The sequence below is a fragment of the Filicampus tigris genome, chromosome 13 (assembly GCF_054856515.1).
Source record: "Filicampus tigris isolate MCC_2025a chromosome 13, RoL_Ftig_1.0, whole genome shotgun sequence".
Lineage (NCBI taxonomy): Eukaryota > Metazoa > Chordata > Actinopteri > Syngnathiformes > Syngnathidae > Filicampus > Filicampus tigris.
Window position 1 is genome coordinate 2,412,667 of NC_141229.1, and position 24,204 is coordinate 2,436,870.

At 42.7% G+C, this 24,204-nt stretch overlaps 2 protein-coding genes across 7 annotated transcripts in view; both read right to left on the reverse strand.

Moving 5' to 3' along the window:
- Positions 1 to 192: 192 nt before the first annotated feature.
- On the reverse strand, positions 193 to 15,916 carry dpysl5a (dihydropyrimidinase like 5a). Of its 2 annotated transcripts, XM_086050573.1 has the most exons (13): positions 15,778 to 15,916; positions 13,959 to 14,229; positions 11,378 to 11,536; positions 10,111 to 10,290; positions 9,891 to 9,959; positions 8,538 to 8,582; positions 8,377 to 8,452; positions 7,102 to 7,258; positions 6,219 to 6,360; positions 5,986 to 6,128; positions 5,704 to 5,911; positions 4,424 to 4,592; positions 193 to 4,349 (listed from the first exon to the last, which is right to left on the reverse strand). In XM_086050573.1, the coding sequence occupies exons 2-13, from the start codon at positions 14,217 to 14,219 to the stop codon at positions 4,264 to 4,266; spliced, it is 1,695 nt and encodes a 564-aa protein (XP_085906699.1). In that variant the 5' UTR covers positions 14,220 to 14,229; positions 15,778 to 15,916; the 3' UTR covers positions 193 to 4,263. The 2 variants fall into 2 exon arrangements, with proteins under 2 accessions (XP_085906699.1, XP_085906697.1); XM_086050571.1 differs by lacking the exon at positions 15,778 to 15,916 and having other exon boundaries at positions 13,959 to 14,252.
- A 1,039-nt stretch (positions 15,917 to 16,955) lies between these two features.
- Positions 16,956 to 24,204, reverse strand: part of LOC147137129 (DNA (cytosine-5)-methyltransferase 3A-like) — a 31,534-nt gene continuing 24,285 nt past the window's right edge. For 3 of the 5 annotated variants that reach the window (XM_086050569.1, XM_086050566.1, XM_086050567.1), the window contains 4 exons: positions 23,530 to 23,630; positions 22,628 to 22,697; positions 22,422 to 22,540; positions 16,956 to 20,936 (listed from right to left, as the gene is read on the reverse strand). In XM_086050569.1, the coding sequence (XP_085906695.1) occupies positions 20,795 to 20,936; positions 22,422 to 22,540; positions 22,628 to 22,697; positions 23,530 to 23,630 (432 nt within the window). In that variant the 3' untranslated portion in view covers positions 16,956 to 20,794. The remainder of the gene's footprint in view (positions 20,937 to 22,421; positions 22,541 to 22,627; positions 22,698 to 23,529; positions 23,631 to 24,204) is intronic. The other 2 variants (XM_086050570.1, XM_086050568.1) reach the window with 1 other exon arrangement.

Here is a 24,204-nt window from a genome sequence, read left to right on the forward strand (position 1 = left end):
CACAACAAAATATGCACGTGAGGTGCAGGTATTATTTTTGCCCACTTGGGGTTACTAGCCTCACATTGTTTAAAGTAGTATCTGACTTTGAACGGGTGCGACTTTACAAGGCAGTAGACCATTATGTAAAAATGTTTTACTAAAATGATACAAATGTGGGTGTATAGTAAATGAAGACACGAGACTCTAAGATGACATTCCTCTGTCATTTATTTTCACTCGAATGATGTGACAGACGCTGCGAGAAGGGAAGAAACCAAACCATACAAAGTGACCACAATGTTCAGCACCAGTGTTTTGTTTTTGGTTTGTTTGTTTTTTTTCTCCACAAACCTCAGGGTCTAAGAGTGAAAAAATGTTAACCCCCCCCCAAAAAAAAAAAAAAATAAACGACGAAGGAATTGTATTGTATTACGACAATAACATGATGAAAGTCCGATATGGCGCACAACAAAACAACTCAAAGGACTAAGACAATTATTCACAAAGTAAAATCATATAAATAGAAACCCGTAGAGCAGTGTTTTTCAAACGCTGTGCATATTTCTGTGTGAGATATTGTCAGGTGTGCCGTGGGAAATGATCTAATTTGTGCGGTCTAGCGCCTGGCAGCCTAATCCTGTCTTTACTACATTTACTACTCTTCCATACCAGCAGGTGGCAGCAGCGGGAGCAGGTACTGTATCTAATTGTCTTTGTTTGGAGACAAGCGAATTAGTGTCGCATGTTTATCCAAACGGGCCCATGTTTCACACTGAGTAAGTATCAATATGAAAGATTATAAAATACTTTTTTCTTTTGTGTTTATTTGATTACTATTCCAAACGTTATAATATAACGTCATTCTTCAATGTCAAAAATGCTTATTTAAACAATATAACATTTATTTATATCTTGTTAAAATAAGCTTTTTCACAATTTCAGCTAGCTGCTGGTGTGCCGCGGGATTTTTTTCAATGAAATAAATGTGCCTCCACTCAAAAAAGTTTGAAAAACACTGCTGTAGAGAACATAAAAAAAAAAAAGGTATCAGTGCGTTTCAGTTTGTGAAGACCCCTTGAAGGGGCGGCATGTCTGCTGTTCAAACCTCACTGCTTTCATTCGGAGGAAGTTTCACAGTGCTAAGATGATACATCGAGAGGTGTGCAGTCGGGAAGATTTCAAACGCGACAAGACAATGCGAGTGTGAAGAAAAAGGCAGTTTAGGTGAGACTTTTTTTTTTTTTTTTTTTTTTGGGTGTTTTTTGCATTCAGTGGAAAATGTAGATCACAGCAAAAATGCGGACCACTGTGGGTGCTTAGCGTGTTTCTTCGAATAGTGGCCGTGGCTGGTGTCAAACTACATCATCCGAAAAACGCTAAACGGATGGCAGAAAATTTGGAGCAAATTTGACATTTTTATTCAATTGAATAATTATTGAAAAAAAAAAAAAATCCCACGAAATTCCTTCTTGACATACCGTAAAATCCAATGTAAAATACCCCCGCCTAAAATCTCCGTACTTGTGTATAATACGGTGCCCTGATTTGCTTGCATTTTTTTTTTTAAATATCAGAGTGAATAATAGGAATGAAATAAGAGTCAAATCATATCAATAAAGTGAAAATGCTTTCAAATTCAGGTTGAAAATGATGCTATTTTCTCATAACTACGATTATGGTTTGTTTAAAATCATGTTTTGGGAAATCGTGTTCTTGCACTGTACACACTTTTAGTCATTTTCGTCAGTTATTTTGTATTTCTTTGTTTCCAATCTCGAAGTCTGTAACTGCGTTTAATGACAGGATGTGAAGCATTTTGAGCTCCGTTGTCTAAGAAATATGCTATGACAACTGAAAATATTTTATTTCTTGCTAAGCCCCCTGTATAATACCCTCTTAATTGGGGATTTTTATTAATTTTTTTCACAAAAATGAGTTATTCACAGGATTTGACATTAAATGCAACATTTATTGTAGACTTAAAGACCCGGTAAAGTTTCTTTCTAAATACAAGATACATGTGTGTAGTAAAATTACTTTTCACAATTTCTGCTTTCTTAATTTTGGGGGGGGGGCGTGGCTACAGCAGCCTTGCATGACGCATGGCATCTGGCATGAGGCGACAACTTGAAAGCCTTCGTTAGCATCAGTGGGTTTATCTTTTATGAGTTGTTTAGTTATTTTTAGGCCCTAGCCTGCTAGCTCACGAGCTAGATGAAGTAGCATCCATTTTTCAGCATTTGAGAGCTGAGACAACGGTTTATTTTTCATACTTTTAAAGCATCGTTTTATAAATTTGGCAATTAAAAAAAAATGAGTTTGACACCGCCCCGAACACCATTTGCGGAAACACAGCATCCCCGACGCTCGCAAGCATAACGTCGGCTCGTTCACAAGTGGTGGTGACAGGGATTTTCTTGGCCCGAATTCAGGTGGGACCATTCAGAATGACAAATTCAACGCCATCCCGTTGGTACAACTATGAAATTTCAGTTGAAAAGCAAACCAGGAAGTGCATCGCCGTTTAGATTTGAGACGTTTTCATGATGTCAGCGGTCTTTGGCAGCCACCGCCTCCAAATTTTAAATGCAGAAAAAACCCTGCGTGGATATGTAACCAAAGTTGGAAGAAGCTCGGTTTGGAAATGTACAGTGGTACCTTGATTGAGTTCAAGTCATTCCGTAACTAAGATCACACTCAATTTACTTTAATTAAAAAAAAAAAAAAAAAAATCCCCGTTGAAATGAATTGAAAGTCTCAGTAATCCATTTCGGCCACCCGAAAAAACATCTCCCATTTTTGTACACACATTTCTTAAAGAACAAATTGAGCTATTGTAGCCTAACATAAATCGGCCAGACCGATTTATCAGCGGACAGATTTAATTGGCCAGTATTAGCCGTTTTAAAATCGGCAAAAATTGTCTAATTTAAAAGATAAAATGAATGTAAACACATTGCAACATGAGACAAAAATTCAAACATTCTCCCCCCCCCCAAAAAAAAATCGTCAAAAAACTCAGCCGATTATTCTCTGTGGTAAAGTTAAACAGAGTATTGAAAAACAGTCAAATGTTTCGCCTGTAATTCATGTCTTTCCCCCCCAAAAAATAATTTTATTTCTAATATATATTTTTTTAACCAATCGGACAATTCATCGGTTATTATAATTTTCTTCTGCCAAATATTAGAATTGCCTTTAAAAAAAATAATTAATCGTTCCCAAATAAAAACCTAAAAAAACCCCTACAAAGAACATAAAGAAAAAAGGTTTTATAAAATGTAATTACAAACCACACAAACACATATTTACCACGCGGTTAGTTTAGTGTGAGCGCCTTTGCCATGCTCCTTGCGAGTGCGTTCATTTTGTATACAGTAGTATTCGAGATGAGATGGGCGCCTTTCAGGGGGCGTGGCCTCGGAATGACGGGAGCTCCAGCTCCGGTTGGCCATTTAGCACGCGGTTAGTTGAGCGAATCCTCTCCATGCTCCTTGCGAGTTCGTTCATTTTTGGCTGTCCCGTTCAACGGACGGCAGAAAAGTGCATCGGCGACCCTCCTTTTTTCTTTTCACTTCACTCGGGCATAAGTTGGAGTGCATGTAAGTCAAGGTACCACTGTATAATGAATCAAGTCAAATATTGCAATATAAATAAACACAAAGAGATTTTAAATTGCACCATGTTTCGCTTCCGCCGCGGCGATCCGCACACAATACGTCACCCTTCTCATTCACCGTGGCCTCACAGTACAACGTGGAAAAGCTAAAATGGCGTACAAAAGCGTCTTTAACTCATTCACCGCCATTGACGACTTTCCCCGTCTTTTCACATTTCAGCCATTCGATCCCAGGAACTTATTGATATTTTTTTCTGAAAATGTCTGGCAGCGAACGAGTTAAAAGTACGGCACGCAAGTGCAAACGTGGTATTTTCACGGCGAGGTAACGCTCACGATCGATCGTGACATCACGTTCCTTTCGGGTTGCAACGTAACAATTCCCTCACTGACACTCGGTTGATCGTTTGGTTTGCGAAGGTTTCGGATGAAAATCAACAGATTTTGCAACCCGCGCTCGAATTGGGCAATCATCATCGTTCTTTCGAGTCCGAAGAAACTGGGCTTGGTTAACAAGAAAAAAAAACAAAAAAAAAAAAACATTGAAAACATGACCTCCTTAACTCACATTTATCCTAAGTACAACCTTGTCTCGCTCGCTCGCTAGCTCGGACGGATCCTTCCCTCGGGATGTCGTCCTCTCCGTCGGGTGTTCTCAGCCTCTACCAGATCCCGCTGGACCTCCCGCCGGGCGGCGCCAGGATCCTGGCCGAGGACCTTTTGGGAATCTTGTCGTCGATCTGGGCACCTGGGCAACCCGCTTTTTGTCAGTTTTGTCAGCGCGTAAGCATTCGGCGACTCGCGTTTGACGTCGATGCCCACCGGACAGGCTGAAGCTGGACTCCTGGAGGTCCCTGACGCCGCCGTGACGGGTGCAGGGGCGCGTCGGGGTGTCCAGGTCCGAAGTGGCCACGTCCCTCTTTCCGGCGTTCGCCACGATCACCACGTCTCCCGTGTACGGTTCGCGCTCCACTCGCTTGGCCGCCTGGCACTGGTGGGGCCACACACACACACACACACACACACACACACGCAACGTCATCGGAAAAATTTGCGCGCCGATGCATTTGGGCCGGGCGATCGTTTGCAAAACACAGTCAGTGTTGCAAACTTGGGGATTTTTCGAACCGATTACGGTGGAAGAATAGGCGGTCGTGGGCACGAAAAGTCACGCTCATTGCCAACGTACTTTCTATTTTATATTTATAAATGTAATATTGACTTCCCAAGAACAGTTTTATCGTATCTTGCCAGATCGAGTTTCCATATATAACATATTAGTCAAGGTAGTGAAGGTCAGTGCTACTGCTAAGATACAAAACATATTTTCTGGCTGTAATTTTATCGAATTGTGAAATTTCATTGGACTATGTTCATTCTTCTACATGCAGTTGTCATTTTCATACTTTCTTAACAAGGTTCTTTGAACATGTCAAGCATGTGTAATATTTTACATATATATGCGTGTTGTCAAATTTTGAGGGCTGCAACTTGCGATTTTTTTAATAATCAATGAATCTGTCAATGAATCGGATAAAAAAACGGTTCATTTCCATCCCTGTATTAAAAAAACAAGACATTATTTCAAATTGACGGTGCAGAAAATGCAGAAACATAAATGAATTCTGATTCAGTGACTGGTTGGGTCCGTAACGTGAGAAAATAGGCAAAAAAAAGTCAACGATTGTTTTCCAAAGTAAAAGCAGATGTTTTATTTTGATTCACAGAAATTGAATAATATTTACTTCAGAGAAGCTGACATTCTACGGATTTGGAGGAATCGGAATTAAATAAGCGTATCCAAACGATTCATCGATTATCAAAAATAATGATCGATTCATGCGATGATCGATTAGTCGTCGATTAATCACCGCGCCTTTAAACAATATATATTTCCGACCGTTGCTACTTTTTTATAAAAGTGGGTCGCGACGACGGGACAATGAGGTCCACGGGTTACAACTGTTACGTGTAATCGGTCAAAACCAATCTGATCGGTCACCTATCGATGAAATATTCACGCGGGTCCTGCCATCATTTCCGCAAAGCTAATCGAGCCGACAGTCAACTTGGGACCAAAGTACAAATTTCCCCTGCGGTACCTTTTCCCTCTGAACCATTTTCTTGTAAAGATAGTCCGGGAAGGTCCTCAGAGGGCAGAACTTGCCGGAGCCCTCGGCGCAGGTGAACATGTCGTTCTCGTAGACCAGCCGCCCTCGGCTGATGGTGACCAAGGGCGCGCCGTGACAGCGAAGGCCTTCGTAAAGGTTCATGTCGCCGCCCTGCACTTGGTTTTCCGCCGAGATGATCCTGCAAGACAGACGTAACGCGGGTCTCGGCAGGTTGGGCAACCCGAAACCCGCGGCGATCGTCGGCTTTCATACTTGGAGCCCTCGGGATCCCAGACCACCACGTCGGCATCCGCTCCCGGGACGATCCTGCCTTTTCTGGGATAAAGGTTGTAGATCTTGGCGGCGTTGGCGCTCGTCACGGCAACGAAGCGATTCTCGTCTATCTTGCCCCCGATCTGTCAACGGTCGAGAGGGCATCAGCCGACAGAGGAGACTTTGCTTCTGGGCGCTTCCTGGTTCTGGAGACGGCAACTCGGCGTGCGTACCACCCCTTTCTCCCAGATGACGCTCATGCGGTCCTGAATGCCCGGAACGCCGTGGGGGATCTTGGTGAAATCGTCCTTGCCCATGGCTTTCTGTTTGGTGGTGAAGGGACGGTGGTCGGACGCGACGACATTCAGAGTGTCGCTGAGAGGAGAGGAGGCAAGGTCGCGCCGGCATTATTTGACTCGCTCACTCCAACGGCTGGGAACATCTTAACCGCGTTACGAAATGTAAGAGACGCGGCATGTTGGTTACTGCCCTTATAGCGTGTCGTGTACTCCACACGCAATTCTGTCCGCTGTAGTACCAAGAACAACCTGCAAGAGGCAGAATGGCGCCACGGGGCGCGCAGACTGACGGAGAAAACAAATAATCGAAGAAGCGAGAGAATTTAGAGAACCTAAAAGGCTGCACCAATCTGGAACCCGAAACAAATAATCCTGAAGGTTCAACCAAGAGATTGACATCTTGAAAAGAAAGAAAGTTAACTGCCAACTTTTCTTTCAAACGAGAACATTTATATTGCCAAACATCTGCGTCTCATGACAAGAACGTGGAAGTTTATGAAACTAGAACATCAACTTTTACGCCAACATACTATTTTGTGCCCCCGAACAAGTTCAAAAAAAAAATTTAAAAAAATAAAAAGGATACCAAGATACCTGACCATCACAGCACACCACTCAAATAACTACCGGTCTGTCTGTTGTAGTACCGAGACTGACCTGTCTGAGGCAGCATGGTGCCGCAGGCTATCAGAAAGTACAACAACGAAAAAAATCCGAGAAGCTAGGGAACCTTCAAGGTATGAAAGTCGAAAAGCTCTCAAACGTGAGCCGATTGTCGGATTTGGACTTTGGTGAAATCTTCCGGCGAGATCCTCACCTTCCCAGCAAGCTCAGGAGGTAGTTGGGCGTGTTGGGCTCCAGGCGCAGAGGCGGCAGGGTAACGTGCCCGGCGGCGTGGGCCCAGTCCGGGTGGTAGTATTGGGCGCCGTTGAGCGCAGCGTGGGCGGTGGTCGTCTCGCCGTGGACCACCCTCCCTGTGGGACACGCGCCGCACACTTTGACAAGTGTCCTCAAGGCGTTTTTCACCAACTCCAGGACAGTCATTTGGACTTTGTTACCGGAATTAAATACATTTTACGGGGGCTCGTGTACTTTATGCCAGTCATGAGTATTTCGTGGCCGCCCTGTAAAAAAACACATATTGTCCAATTTGGTCATTTAAAAAAAAAAAAAAATCACATTAACTCATTCACCGCCAGGCATTTTCAGACCCTCTTTTAGCATCACATTTGAAAAAAAAAAAAAAACAAATAAATTCCTGGGATTGAATGGCGGGGCTGTGAAAAGACAAGGCAATCCGTCAATGGCAGTGAATGAGTTAATGGGATGTCTGGAACGTAGAAACTCCATTCACGTAAAAATTGAAAAAAAAAAAATAATAATAATTCAAAAATGAACATAAGTGTTTTTCACAGGAAAGCGTCAATTTCTTCTACCGGCGACGTTTCCCGGCACAGTTATGGAAATTGATTTCATAGCTTGCGGTTGGTGTTCGAGTCGCAGGCGGCTGTAGCGGTCGGTTCATCGGGTAAGCTGATCACCTCTCTTTTGCTTTGATTGATCGTACATAATAAAAAAACAAAACAAACATCAAACTGGTAACATTTCGGGTTTTTTGGGGGACTGCTCCATCATGAATAAGTGATGCTAGCAATGTAGCTGCCATAGCGTCATGTTAGTGAACCGGGAGCGTTTCTTTGGTCAGAGACGAGAGAGGAGTGATGTTAGGCTACATTCAAATCTTGCTAGCAGCTTCAAGACTCATATTGTACTCTAGCTTTAAGTTAAGGGGTTCAATCAGTACTTCGCCTGAAGTTTAGTGCCTTTGCTCGCATCCGTGGTTATCCGGCGCAATTGCGAACTGCGCGGGTAACAGGCCCAAGTCCGTTTGCTCATGAGCTAGCTCTTCGCTAGCATAGTATTTTAAAGTCAACTTAAGCTTATTTGTACGGCTTGTAAAGTCCCGAAAGGCGTCACAGGCTCCGATTTGGCAAGTTGTTTGATTTTCCACAATTTTGAAACCTCGCGACGACAATTTTTTTTAACGGGTTGATTTTGGCAGGGCCGCTAACGATACCATTGTAGACGTCACCTTGCATTTTGGCCGCCGCCACCACGTCTCCCGCCGCCATGCCGGACACGTTAACCAGATAGATGGGGCAGCGGGCCTAACGGGAAAAAGCGAGCCACATGAGTAACATTTTTCCCGCCGCCAGGATTATCGTCAGCGTCTTCTTGCGTGCTTTCCCTCACCCTGTTGGCGATGGTGATAGCCCGGTGGGTCGCCTCCGCCTCCAACTGTGAAAATCCAAGATGAGGTCATGCATTACGCTCAGTGACAGTTTATTCTCTGAATGACGTCACCTTTGAATGGATCCTCTTTCCGTCATTTTCCCCACTAAAGACGCATTTCCACCAAGCATTGCAGTTGACTTTGTCACGGTCCAATTGAATTTGGAATCGGGACGGGGAAGTTGGTATATTTGGCGTCATCGGTTTAAGGCGATCCCGACTAGGGGTGGGGATCTATGGGTACCTCAAGATTCGATCCGATTCCGATTTAGAGGCCCGCGATTAGATTTCATTCCGATTCAGAGGCCTATGATTCGATTCGATTGCGATTCCGATGCATCACTACATCGGCTTACGTTTTATAGCCCATGTAAAACACTGGTACCTTTTTTAAAACAAAAAACTCAAGGAAGAGCAAAGCTTTATATTTCACACTTTGACTTCGCCCCGCTCGTATGAGGTTTCGCACATCTTAGCTTAGCCTAGCACAGACGTCTGATATACAAATGCACGTAATCACTTGCGCATGCTTTGTTTTTGTAGTTAAACTTGAAATATCGATTATTAATACTAGGGCTGTGAAAGTTAAAGCGTTAACTATATAGATTAATTTAAATGTCACAACGCATTAAAAACAATTAACTAACTTAACTCAGTTTAATTATTTCCTGTGCCAGCTGACCTCCGCTCATTTTGCAGTCAAACAAAAAAGGAGAGTCAATGTCACAAAGACGGACTTTTACGTAATTTTACCTTAAAAAGTTGCTCGATGGCTCGTTGGAGAAATTTGCAAAGCCAAATTCAAATACCATATTAGTTGTACGTCTTTGGTGTATCGTTCAACTGTTGTATTTTACAGGAAAAGAATCGTATTCAAGGTTCAAAGAAAGATATGAGAACAGTCTTTGAATCAAAACATCCTTTTAATTTTTTTCCCTATAATAATTCCAAGATTTGACTCAAATATCGGTTCCGAGCTTCGTAAAAAATTGTAGTTGAAAAACACGATTAATCGCGATTAATTACGGAACATTTTGCGATTAATTAGTTAACATTTTAGTCGTTTGACAGCACTAATTAATACCTATGAATCGATACAGAATCTTTTCAGTACGCCGAACGACGCATCGAAAAAAAAACCATTATCGTTCCCACCCCTAGTCCCGACATACGAGGTTCGAATCGACGCGAATGAACTGAAGATGCGGACTCTCAGGAGAGGTTTCTGTTTTGACGTAGGCTGCATTGCCTGGTGGAAAACTAGCGGTAATGACTCGCAGGTGGAGTCGGGCGGCGGCGGCGTGCTCTTCATACCTCTTCAGGCCTGCTGATCTCAATTCCCTCCGGGCCACTGATGCCCAGCTCCAAGGCTTCCTTCGCACCCTGGGATGGGGACAAAGGTTTCAGTTACAACGTGCAACATCTGAGGACAAAAAGGCCTTTGTGACTCGATATCGTGGCCACGATGGAAAGATCAAATTGAAAAATGTCAAGTGCTCAGTAGAAGGGTTGTGGCAAAAAGTTTGTGGCGGACCTCAGCCACCAGTTCCCCGTTCTCCGCGTGGACCCTGGCGATGGCGCCAATGTCCTTGCAGTGCTGCAGGGCCTGGAAGAGCTCGTTGTCCCTCAGCATGTACGTCTCCTTGTAGGCCATGAACATCTGGAAGGAATTCACGCCCTTCTCCCTCACCAGCTTCTCCATCTCGGCACACACCTGCGGTGGGAAGTGGTAAGTTGGCGCCGCGTTGAGAGCATCAGGTGTGCCGGAGTGCGGACGGACGCCCAACGCCACGCTAACTCTTTTCATTCATTCGAATGAGGAGCAACGGCCGTTGCCGTCAACGACGTTTTTAAAAATAAGAAAAAATGTAAGGAAATAGGTGGAGAAACATCTTTGGCAGCTCTGATGTCATCATTAAGCTGGGAAAGTTAAAAAAAATACATAAAAGAATAATAAAGTGCGATCGTTTCAAGCAGCTTGTGTTTGAGCCTAGTGTTTGTCACGTTAAATCTACTACAAAGCGAACGTAGGACAGAGATGATTTACATTTTGCAGGAGAAGCGATGACGTAATGGACATACGCTCATGTGCGCGTCGCACACACTCTACTAAATACTACTACTACTAAAGAGCGTGTGAGTATAGTTTGTATAGTTTGTCAAATGTAAAATTGTTACACTGGTGAGTACTTGTAAATACATTATTTTTTTCCATCTAAAGCACATTGTAATTGTGGTTGGTATTTTATAGAAGAAAGGATGTTCAGATGTTGGAGGCGTCACTCAAGTAAAAGTTGTGAGCATAAATGTCACTTGTGGATAATACCTATCTTTTCACAAAAAGCTTCATTACTAAAAAAAAAATGGAATAAGGTAGAAAGTAACTTTTTAGCGTGACGAAAGAGGAGAGTCTAATCGGTCATTGGGTAGTTTCTGTGTTTACATGAACCACAATATTGTGTGAGCCGAAAAGATAAGTAAGAACGCTTTAAAGGGGGGAAATCAACGGCAAAAAATCTTAACGAGATCATGTCCTACGCAGCTGTTGACTGAAAATGACATCACAACTGCTCAGGGGCGAGCCGCGATCGGCCGGTGTCATTTGGGGTGTCGACAGCAGTGACAAAACGGCCGCCCTCCTCAGAGATGGCCAAAAACGGGTCGGTTTAGACTCGCCGAGGGGCATAGAACAAACGATTGCAAAGAACCTGTGAGGGTTGAACTTCCCCTTTTTCGAAACGGGCGTCCACCCGAAAGGGTTGAGGTTTAAGGTGAAGGCGAGTGCCGCCGACGTTGACTACCTTGGGACCCCACCAAGTGACTCCCACGTGCAGCGCGTAGTCGCAGCAGGCTTTGCCGTCGGCCGAGCTGCGGCAGCGCTCGTAGGCCTCCAGCAAAGACTCGTTCTTGTCCGGCAGAACGTGCGCCATCACCATGGTGGTACCTCCGGCTAAGGCGGCCTGGAAGACAACAACAACAACAACCTTAGAGTCCGGTGTACTCAATAGAGGATGATAGGAATTTGCCTGTTTTCCAGTTATTTTACAGCTTTTCATCTCTTTCAGTCAAAGTTACAAGAAAAAGTACGCCAATGAACCCGTTGGAACAGGCAGGCTCGGAGTGGCCTTCCTGTAATAAGGACTGCAATAGTGCGGCAAAAAAAAAAAAAAAAAAATGAAGGCAAACTATGATCAATAATTCATACCACTGTGATGCAGCACATTAGTGTGTCATGCGAGATCAGAAAGTGTGCCTTGGGAAATTGCATTTTCACTCGACTCCTTCGCTGCCAGACATTTTCCGGCGGTCGTTTACCCTAATGTTTGAAAAAAAATAAAATAAAAATAAATTCCTGGGATTGAATGGCCGGACTTTGAAAAGACGTGTAAATTCGTCAATGGCAGTGAATGACTTTGATTTGAAGGGCGCACAATTCCGCTGCAGGCGGAACAGCGTCGTTTCGCCAAGCCAACGCCGATCACCGTGGGTCGTTTGGACCCGTTTCCAACGGAATATCTTTGTCTGAACGTAGTGAAGCTGTTCAAACGGAAAAAGAATTGATTGACTCCAATACAACACAGTGGAGTGGAGCACCTCATTCAACAATCTCCTGCCAACAACTGGCTGAGCCGACTATTGTTATTTATTCAGCGCGCATTGCGGGGACGGGTTTGATTTAAATCACATCAACGCAGTTTCACCTGGTTTTGAACAAGTTTATGTTTGGGCTCTCATATCACATTTTCTGGGAACCACGTCTACTTTTTTTTCCCCTAATGTACGGTGAAATACGTGCCTTGGCTTCCCTTGGGAGGGAAGAAGATCAGATCATATTTAATCATCAATTTATGCGGCAATTCCAAAAGGTTGATATACCTTTTCTTCCAGGCGTAAACATTTTAGAAAGTGAAAGCGAGTGTGTGGGCGTCTGCCAACCGAGCCTCCAGAGTGGAGGAGGAGTGCCGTCTTGGGTTTGGATATTTCCAGCGGCGCTGGCGCGGCGGGTCTGAGAGCCATTGTCTCCGAGCACAATGGCGGGTGCGAAAAGGCCTCGGGGCGGAATTCGCAGCGAGCGCCGCGGTCGCCGTGGAAACGGGCCGCCGCTTGTCTCCGGAGAAGCCGCGGGAGCGCGGCGGGTAAGGAGGGGCGGGGGGGGAGGAGGAGGGGCTGGGCCAGGCCAGGCGGGAGAAGAGAGGCGGCGTCTTATCAATCTATTTATATATGTATTTCATTTCGTGAAACGTGAAAAACCGAAGTGATTGAAGCCACAGATTTGTTTGCGTTGTTGTTGTTGTTTACGTCACACTCGTCTTGTTTGGTAGAAGTTTTGTCAAGTTGTAGTGAACGCTTAAAAAAAAAACTGCAAGTATTTAGTAAGTTAACACCTGTAATTGAAGTAGATGAATAAACTGTCTTTCATATTACGTCACGGTTCATTTGCCTTTTATTTTAGTATAAACTGAAAGCTATAAAACCAAAACGTTTACATATCATAAATCTGATATTGTTTATTGTAATACCGATTAATTTATTGCTTGTGTTTGTTAAAAAAGAAAAAAAAAAAAACATGGGAAGAGGACCTTGAAAAAAAAAAGGAATTACATATGAAATGGCAATCGAAAAATCTACCTTAAACCAAGACAAGGCAACTGCAGGGCAAAAATGAGTTTACTTTCTTCGCGACCAAGCTTGTAAATCGATTAATCGGTTATTGGAATTTTATTCTGCCAAATTTTGGAATCTGCATCATATGCCAACATTGTCGCATCTCAAACAAATTTAAAATATGACCATTTACAGCAAAATACAGTATTTCCCCATCTTAGTTATGTCCCCACACACTACTAAATACTACTATTACTAATTAGCAGAGCTGGGCAATTTTACTAAAAACCTGAGGTCCGTTTATCACCTTCCGCCGTCTGTTTATCTGCAGTTTTGTCGGGCCAGAAAAAAAATAGTACCCGTCCGTCTATGGGCTGGTGCGCCTATGATTTGAAACGCGCTTACGTTTGCGTTTCCGACTACAAACTGCGACCAACACACCAGGTCGAGAATAAGAGATTTGGGTGAAACAACTGCTGATGACTAAAAAATGGAATCAGGTAGAAAGTAACTTTTTTTATGTGCAACGAAAGAAGAGAGTCCAGTCTGTCATTTGGAAGTTTCTGTTTTTTTTATTTTTTTTTAAACATGGCCGCCGCCGAAAGAGTTACGAAGCTGAAGGTTTATGCCACGATATGATCAGCACCTCAAAATGAAAACTGGGACGTTTAAGCCAAGGTGTCTGTGTCTCGAAAGAAGCGGAAAGTAAGTCGAGATTTCCATTCCCCCGAAAATAAGAAGCAGACTCCAAACGTTCCACGTACAGTCGCGGCTTACCTTGGTGCCGCTGTAGAAGTCGTCGGCCGTGGCGGCGTTCATGAAGGTCTCCTCCAGGTGCACGCTGGTGTCGATGCCGCCGGGCATGACCAGTTTGCCGGAGGCGTCCACCACCTTGGCCCCACCGGGGATCATCAGCTCCTTGCCCACCTGCTGGATGACGCCGTTCTCGATGTAGACGTCGGCCTCCTGCGTGCAGTCGTCGTTCACCACCTTGCCGCCCTTGATCAGGATGCGCACCATGGCCGCGCTGGTAGTCATGGTTTTAACTCTGCGGGGGAGACCTGGTATCATTTTTTGCCGAGGGCTGGGGGGGGGGAACCTGACTACGATTTCAACGGAATTCGATTGCTAAATATTAATGCCTCTCATGGTGAGAATGTGTTGCAAAGACGAGATGAGGGAGATGCCAGGCTGGAACTGGAATCGGTTTGCGGGAGTGGGCGGCCGTTCGTGTCAGTCGCCGCCTGGACGCTGACGTGAGCTCAAAAGTGATGCAACAAAAAGTCTATTTTTCCCCCCCTTGAATGCAACAAAGTCTATCTTCTTCAACTTGAATGTAACAACGAGTCTATTTTTCCCCCCTCGAATGCAACAATGTCTCATTTTCATTCCTAATTTCAGGGGTGTCCACATTTTTTTCTTTCAGGCGATAACAGAAAAAAAAAACGTTATACATTCTTCCCCTACAATTGATTTAATTTTAATCTTTGATTGGCAGAAAATGAGAAAGTGAGAGGCGGGAATGACTTTTGTCTTTATTTTCTCTGCTCCTCTGCATGTGGGCTGTGTTAGTTGCTAACTGTACCGGACTGTTGTAGTTTTAGTTACGCAGCAGGCCGCTTAAAAACGGATGACGGGCCGCAAATGGCCCCCGGCCCGTCGTTTGGTCCCACCTGGGTTATTTCTTCCACTTGAATGCAACAATTCCCGTTTTTATGTAGTTCAAAATTCGCACCTACAGCGCAACATGTAAGTCTATCTTTCCCCCTCATAAAGCAGGCGAGGCCATATGGTGTCTTTTAGCTCATCGCTTATAACATCCAAAATAGCCACAAATCTTAGTTAAATCTTTTTTTTTTTTTTTAAATAGAGTTCAAAAGTTGCATCTAAAATGAATATTATCATGACTGGCATTCTCTCCCCCTGTGTCTGAATGATGACGCCCAAGCGTGATGGCGTGCGTCCGTTTTGCGTATGCGGGTGCGGCAGGTTGATGGCATCCCCGCCTTGATGATGACAGCACGAGGGTTGCATTGTTAACCCAACCCCCCCCCCCACCCCCAAAAAAAAAATTATAAATAAATAAATAAATAAAATGCATAACAATCATACATAACGATAACGTGCCAATTAGGTGTCTGATTGTTGTAAAATGTGCATTTTAAAAAAGGCATTTCCGCACGTGTTGGTGTTTTTTTTTTTTTTTGGGGGGGGGGGGGGGGCACGTTTAGCGTAACGTACGCTTAAATTTGCAAATGTGGTTGAAATGATGACAAAGAAACCGGTGTCCGACAGACAGCTTTTCATAGCCGACCCAGAAACGCCTAACCCCCTCCTGCTGCTGCTGCTTCCTCCCACCTGCTCCTCCTCCTCCCTCCCCCTCCTCTTAACCCGGCCTTAGCATCCTAAACATCCATTAAACTGCCTTCATTAGAACAAAAACTAGCCTGGAGGTAGTAGTTGTGCTCCTCCAGGGCGACAAGCTGGAGACGTGCAGCCTCGCCCGGGGGTTTAAATTTATTTTATTTTTTTAAATCCCACATCCAGCTCCGCATCTACCCGGGTGCAGCCAATGAAGGTAGCCGCCCTTGCATACCTGACGTCCGGGTGTGCAGCTGCAGCAGGTCCGCTCGGCTTCTCGGGTTCCTTCCACACACACACAATGCGACACTGAGCCGGGAGGCAAACACTCACTTACGGCAGACGGATGCCTTTCCCGGCCGGTGCAAGACCACCAGATTTACGCTAAACTGGCGTGGACGCGACGCGCTATAAGTGGTTTCCTGTTGCCTTTCAAAATAAAATAAAAAAAGAGCATGAATCCACTTGCTCGGCGTGAATGGCGACAAATGGATAGCAGTAAATACCCCTATTGTTGTGTGTGAATTCTCAAAATCACATTGACTGCCACAAAACGTGTTAATATTGGTCAAATTGAGAAAATAGCACTCCTTTTCTTTTATTTTACACATCGTCGTCTTTCTGCCATTGCTTCCGGTTTTGGTTGTAAAAATTTGACAGCTTTCAGCACAGACGGTCGCCTGAGCAACCTATTGGAGGCGGCAAGGGGCGTGGCCAACAGCGGAAATCACAATAGTTGTTCTAAATAAATTTCTCGTAGAGTGCTGCATCTTACATTGAAGTTGCCGCCATATTGCATGAACAATGCCTTCGGAGGGTACAGTAATTTGAATTGAAACATCTATAACATAATAATAACCATTCTATGCCCGTGAGTATTGTCCACAAAGAGAATGATCTCTTTGTCGTATGTTTAGTTTTAGAGTAAACTTGGACCGGGAGTGTCATTCAAAAGTTCCACACCTCCTTTTTTGAAGAACTATATCTGCCAAACCTCTGCTTATTGTGAAGGCTCAAAAGTCCCCAAATATCGGCTGAATGAATCTCAATCATTCGCGCACAAATTCGCTCCGTATCGCAAGGCATCACTGTATTTTAAAAAAGGTGGTCCTGATGATACGTAAATATTCAAATTCCAATTTTGAAGAGTTGTTTTCTAACCTGTGCATTGTGTAAACAAATTGAAGGATTGAAAAATAAAAATGGATTTTTCTACTTATGTTAGTTAAAAATTTAGTGCAGTAAAAGATGCAAAAACATGAATAATAAAAAAAAAAAAGACTAAGCCTATAGCTGGTTGAAAATGGCCACAAACAAGCTGAAAGGGAAATAAAATAGAACACTGCTTGACGGTTACAATGAGACACGAACAAGATGCTTTTTTTTTTTTTTCACCCAAAAAAAAAAACCAAAAACCAAAAACAATACATTTATTCAAGTGTTCTCCAGCACAATTACATACGGAGTCTTTATCTTCTCTCTGGACACGAAACGTAACTTGTGTGGTGTGAAGGATCGAATGCTACATTTGCTGTCAGAACTGAACTCCAAAAGAAAGCACATCGGCTTCAAACAACAGTGACGCTTTAGACAGAAACTCGCATGGACTGTCCAGCGACTCGCCTTGACCAGTGATGTGAATAAAACAGTTAAAAAAAAAAAAAAAAAAAAAGAGACATGGAGAACTTCAACGCGTGGAACGTCAGGGGTAAAAAAAAAAAACAAAAAAACAAGCGTATTGATACATCACGCTACAGTTTTTTTTTCTTTCTTCTTCCTCACAATTGTCCCACAGATAAGCACCGACTACAGCAATCCTCTAAAGTCTAAAACAACGTAAGAAAACTTGTTTGTAATTTTTTTTTCTCCTCCTGTCAGGTACAAAGTTAACATAGTTGTATCAAATAAGTTTGTCTGTTACGACAAGAAAAAAAGACATATTTCTAGATGCGGCGAAATGCGTGGAATAAATCCCCACATTGGCAAGTCTTAAAAACACCGCCGGCGTAGGGCTGTGCGGTGAAGTCGCTAAAAGTTGCGAGAAATACGGGGGGGATTACGCGTAAAGGATATGGCAACTCCCGATTAGGGACGGGCAACTAAACCAGCGATTTCCAACCATGGCAAATGATCCGATTCCACATAATTGCTCCGCAGATTATTTACGGCAAATCTTTGTTCGACTATCAGTGCCAGTGACGTATAGTGACAGGCGTAACAATGAAATGCTCTTCCACTAGGTGGCAGAAGAGATACAATTAACCTGTTGCCATTTGTGTTCAACGAAACAGGCCCATATTTGGTACTCAGTCATTTTCGCGGGATAAAATATGGCCACAAACGATTCATGATTCATTGTAACGTTACTTCAGTACGTATAGTTTTTGTGACATTTTCGTTTTAAGTGAGATTTAAAATATAGATGTTGAAAATATGTGCCTTGGCTCAATAAAGGTTGGCAAACACTGGACCAAACTACATCTAGATCGCAATCAAAATTCATCACATGATTTTTTTTTTTTTTTCTTTTAAAAACAACCCCAAAAAAACACTCATTTGATTATATATTAGCCAAGAATTACATTTGTACATTTCCATTAAAAAGCAGGGACAAAAACCAAAACGGCAACGTTTCTGTACAAAAATGTACAAAGACAAGACGAGGGAAGTTTGGCGGCAAGGGAGGAAACGGATGGCGATAAGGTCACTTCAGAATTGAGTTACATTGAGATTGAGCTAAAATATTTTAAATACTTAAGCTTTTTTTTTTTTTTTTTTGGTAATACTTTGACAGGTTTTCGTTTTGAAGCAGAGGTGATTTTGGTGGTGTACCAAAAATTGGGTTTATTGGTTGTGACAAACCAAAATCCTAAATTCTCTGTGTTGGTGATTTACAATCAAGAGAATTGAGTCAGCTAATTGTGTGAATTACCCCTGGGGGGTGCGTAAAATTCAAAATCTAGTGTCATAATTACAAATTTACATAGTCACCGAATCCACTTAAAATCCATATGGCTAAACTGACTTTGTTTTGATATTTTTTTAAGCGGGGGGTTGTGGTGCCAGACATGGGGTGTTGCCAACTCTGAAGATATCCTCCATAATTCTTAGACATGAATTAAATTTGCACTGACATTTTATAGTAAGAATTCCCAAACTGTCTGCAATTATAATTGTGCACACCTCTGGAACATGCTTGAGATTAAAATGCATGTTTGTGGTCTGGTATAAATATATTCAAAATAAAAAATAATGAATATTTACTGTAATTTCTAAGTAAATAAACAAACCACAAAATACTTTTAATCTACTTTATGTTTTGGGTCATACAGTAGCTATGAGTTAAACTGACTTAGTTTATAGGTTGGGGGTGCACCAAGTCCACCAGTAAATTTAGATTTAGATTTAAAAAAAGAAAAAAAAAAAATCAACCAACCGAGGATCCCAAAACAGAGGTGCAAGTGCCCCCCTGGGTCTGATATATAGAAATATGATATATATTTTTTAACCAAATATATGTAAAATTCTCGTAGCTATGTACAAAACGAGCTTTGTTTTGCATTTTTGTTTTGGATTACGGGATGGGGGGGGGTGCGCCGACTGTTACAGCTTGGAGTCTAGATAATTTTGTCCACCTTAATGTGAAGAGCGGTGATTTGTTAAAAAAATCAAATCAAATACAAATTTTGCCAGGGACTCCCAAACTAAAGGTGCGTGAGCGCACTGCCGGAGGTGCATCTTATATAATAATTCCACATTTACATTGCCCTTTTCCCCACCCACACTGTGATTCTTTTGTTTTCCTTCACGGTGTGGGCCTGCAACCAACCACATTGAACTCGGGGCGTACAATCCGGATAATATATTCGCTTCATTTTGTCCATGTTAATGCTAAACGCTCGCGCTTTCAAATATTTTCTACGATGGATTCACAAATAGAGGTGCGACCAGGGGGGTGCGTCAGATATAAGTTACACATTTACTGTTTTTCCTCCCCTGACTGATTCATCCCCCCCCCCCTCACAAAAAAAAATTGAATACGCCTGCTTGCAGTCATCTCGGTTTGGAATTTTTTTTTTTTTGTTGTGGGCTTAGTAGTGTGAAGAGGGTGTGTTTAAGAAAAGCTGTTTTATACAAATGCGCATTACAATCTTACCAAAACCTGGGCGGTTTTACACTCGACGTCTATTTATCACCGCTTTACAACAACCAAAAAGCGGGGCGGGGGTTTGATTATACAAGGTGTCCTACAATAAAAGCTTTCACATATTTAGAGACAAAAAAAACTTACCCCCCCCCCCACACTATTGGCACAGCCCTACTGTATATATAAAAAAAAAAAAAAAGTATTGCGCCAGGGTATTTCACATCATCGTAAAACAAATCACATCAACCTAGATTTAAAAATCAAATACAAAAATGGAAATAAAAGTATAAAAGTGCTTTTATAATGTTGATACAACAGCACACAAAAAATTGCCTATAAAAATGTTGAAGGACTTTTGTGAAGCCGCACCATGTTGTTGAGGTTTTTTTTTTTTTTTTTTTTTCCTTGCACCTCACGCTAAATGTACAGTAAAAGTCATCGGTCAATATGGAACGCGACCGACGTTATATTTTTGCCAACGGCGGGAAACATCGTCGCTTGGCTTAGTTTGTGCACTTCGGGAAGGCGAGTTGTGAACAAGTGAGCACCAGTAAGAACTTGTAGAAAAGCTGCAAAAAAAGCACAAACGTCTTCAACGCTTGTTTTCTTTTTTTTTTTTTTTTTCCTCAGTCTTTTTCAAGCAAAGAGCTCAGTTGACGACGTTTCCCGCCATTGCGGAGCACCGTGGCATTGACGCCATATTACAGTAGTAGTACCTTTTTTTTTTTTATTATTACCTTCAGAAGCTGTAAACGACGAGGTATATGTGATCTTGGTGTTTTTTTTTTTTTTTTTTTTTTTTTGGGGTGGGATTCTTGGATTCTCCCTTTACGCCGGAAGCACGGCAAAAAAAAAAAAAACAGTACAGTACGCTCGCCTCATGTTTAGCTCTTCTCCGAAAGCATAGTCTCAAGTATAGCTCGCACAAAAGAACAAATCCAGGTGATAATAACACTGCTAAAAAAAAAAAAAAATGTTTTTTTTTTTTTTTTTAAATTAAATAAGAATAACAAATAGAACGCGCGAAGTCTACACCGAAGCGAGTTCCGAGAGTGAAGGCTCGAGGCTTTGACGCCGCATTAAAAGGGCGGTCAAAAGGGGGCGCTCAAACGCAGGCGAAGTAATCTTTGAGCGGTGCAAACAGGTGGCGGATGACGGGAACGCTCCACGATCGCCCCAGCAGACGCTGCCGGGCCAGTCGGCTCATGTTGGACACGTCCGTGTAGTGGACCGGGAAGCCAAAGATCCTGATGGAGACGGAGGACAAAAAAAAATAAAATAAAAAAAAATGGAGAATTAGCATTCACATTGTCAAATGGAACCCAACCGTTGACCACCCGCCCATGCGTATGTTCGTCAAGTACGTTTTTCGTCTCCGAAATTCAGGTTTGTAAAAACCAAGGTAATGACCAACCGATGGCTGTAGATGGCGGCGTTACGTCGCTCCCGGATTTGAGATCAGCACAGCTTTTGAGTTGAAGATAAAGATCATGGGGTGAATCTCGGTTTGTGGCCTCTGTGATTTTGGTGAGAAATGCCAACGCTTTGGAAGTCGGCCAAGTTGAAAAGGGAGCGAAAGTCAAAACTGCTCCTTGCAACACCAAGTTGTACGCGAGCCGAAGTGCGTCGGTGGAATAAGAATGAGGAATAAAATGCAATAAAAAAAAAAAGTCTTTATTGGTTGTTTAGAAGCAGTGTTGACGATAAACAAATAATTGCACAAATGCAGTACTAGAAGTGCATTTATTCCAATTGAAACTTACGCGGTTTTATTTCACCTTTAAGCAGATTTACACAATAAGCCTTTGTTGTAAAAAGGCAATAAAACGTGTTTTTAAATTGTCTTTGGTGTTTCATAACCTTTAAGCAGATTTATGCAGTAATTGATAACAATATAAAACAAATTTGCGCCAGTCATTCAGGTACAAAGTGTTGACAAATGACAGTAATTATATTTAGTAATATGTGTTTTTTTTTCTTTCCTCATTTTCATTGACGCTTCCGATGGTATTTAATCGGAATTACGCACGATGTGATAAAACGCAACAAAACATGTTTATTTATTTTTATTTTTTGTTCGTTCAGGTACGGATTGTTGACAGTACATAAACAACTAATTACACGAGCAGAAAATTCACTTTTCCATTGTTCCTTTGACGTTTTATTTTTAACTTTAAGCGGATTCATACAGTAAGTCATAAAACTGCCATAAAACGCGTTTTCATTTGTTGTTTACTTGCAGGGTCAGCAGTACACAAAATGACAACAGTACACAAATAACAAATTTAGCGCCTGATGTATTTTCACTGCCGCCGCAAAACGTTGCGCCTGTTTACTAACATTTTGTCAAATGCACGCGGTGCGTCATAAAACTGCCATAAAACACGTTTTCATGTGTTGTTTACTCAAGCAGGGTCAGCAGTACACAAATGACAAATTTAGCGCCTGATGTCTTTTTCACTGCCGCCGCAAAACGTTGCGCCTTTGTTTACTAACATTTCGTCAAATGCACGCGGTGGGTCATAAAACTGCCATAAAACACGTTTTCATGTGTTGTTTACTCAAGCAGGGTCAGCAGTACACAAATGACAAATTTAGCGCCTGATGTCTTTTTCACTGCCGCCGCAAAACGTCGCGCCTTTGTTTACTAACATTTCGTCAAATGCACGCGGGGGGTCATAAAACTGCCATAAAACCCGACCCGATCCAATCCGAGATTGCTTGACGTTTACCTCTCCATCTCGGTGCACCACAGTATGTCCTCCTTCTCGTTCATGAAGACGGGGAAGTGCTGGTCCTTGCCCTGCTTGATGGAGTTGGACCTGGTGGTGATGGTCCTCACCTTGTCAAACTGACACAACATGACAAGAAAGCCAGAGGTTTTAGGTGAAGCGCAGGTGCGCGCGCGCGCCGAGGTCCGGCGTCATGCGTGGCACACCTTGGCGGTTCTGCCGTGTTCTAAGCAATCCTGCAGGTCCAACTTGTCGCTGCACATGGCCGTCAGAGGCCTGAGGAGGAAGGGATTCGCTTGAGACAAATCAGTGGATAACAAAAAATAAAAAATTAATCTGCCATCTCGCGCATGATTCTTTCTGGATGAAAAACATGGCTGTGCAGTGTGTCGCCTCAGCGTTTCATAAACAAGTTCGCAAAGTCCCAAAACCTGCAAAGTATTGGACCTTCCTAATTTACCCTCCCAAGTTTTCACAATCTTAAAACTACGATGCGAAAGCCTCGTTTCCGGTTGAATTTTCGCCGGGTACACCGGTCGCAAGACTAGTCCCGGCTAGGGTTGGGCATCGTTTGAATTTGAACGATTCCAGTTCCGATTCCAGTCCTTTGATTTGATTCCGGTTCCTAACGATTCTTGATTCCGATTCTTAACAACAACAAAAATGAGTTATTTTTGGACCAATCACACCAACTTCTCTGTTCTTCAATTTCATGAACTTTTTACTATTTGTGAACTTTACCATGGATTACTCCAAGAGATGTTTTTAACCGGTATATTTATTTGAATACATTTGTTGTAATATTATTTAGTATTATTTTTCACAAGAGCTTTATTTTTAAACAATACAATTTTATTTGTGTAGCGTACTTCAATCGTAGCTCTTCCGGAATCGAAACTTAGCACCGACATTCTAAAATCCGAAGGGTTCCGGGAGAACCGGAATGATGGACCCGGTTCCACTCGATTCCCGCTTCTCGGTGCCCAACCCTAGTCCCGGCAAAACCTTTCACGTCCCGTCAAGTGTGCGAAATGATCAAATGAGCTAATAAAGGTGAGCTCAGCAATTGCGGCTTTGTGTTTGAGTCCACGTGGATGCTTTCCCTCACCATTCACCCACCGACCTGTTCATGCCAGGAAGGTTACCCCAGAAGTAGCGGGCGCGGTGGGCGGCCGACACTTCCTTGGCGTCGATCATCACCGGGTTGCACTGACGACAACACAGCAAAAACGTCAGTCAATAACATTTCACTTTTGACAGTGTGACATTTTTAAAGGCACTTTGATGCAGGACCTCCAAAGACATGATGCATCGAAGACGATATGGGATTACACAACTATAATTTGGAAAATCGATTTTTAAATCCCCCCCCCCCGGAGGATGCACATACTCAATCAATACAATATATGTTTGCAACCAAAATAATGACAAATGTGGTGTCTGACACCAAGTAAACAGGGCCGGTGTCGCTGATACTACTATTTTTTGTAATAATCGAGGTGGATGCGTCACGATATTGCAAAAACTCTGATGGTAAAGAAATTGTAAAAAAAGTAATAAAAATACGCAAGGGTCGGTTTACATCTCGTGTGACTAATCGCCACAACGTGTATGTTCACAACCAAAACATAATTACTGAAAGATTTAGTGTTGATCTCATACCTAGTAAATACAGGACCATTATCGCCGATTCCAATATGTTGTAACAATTGAGGTGTTAAATGTCATTGAAATTTTAAGCTATTATTTTTTTTTTTTCCTTTCTTAATTTTCAGGCCAATAC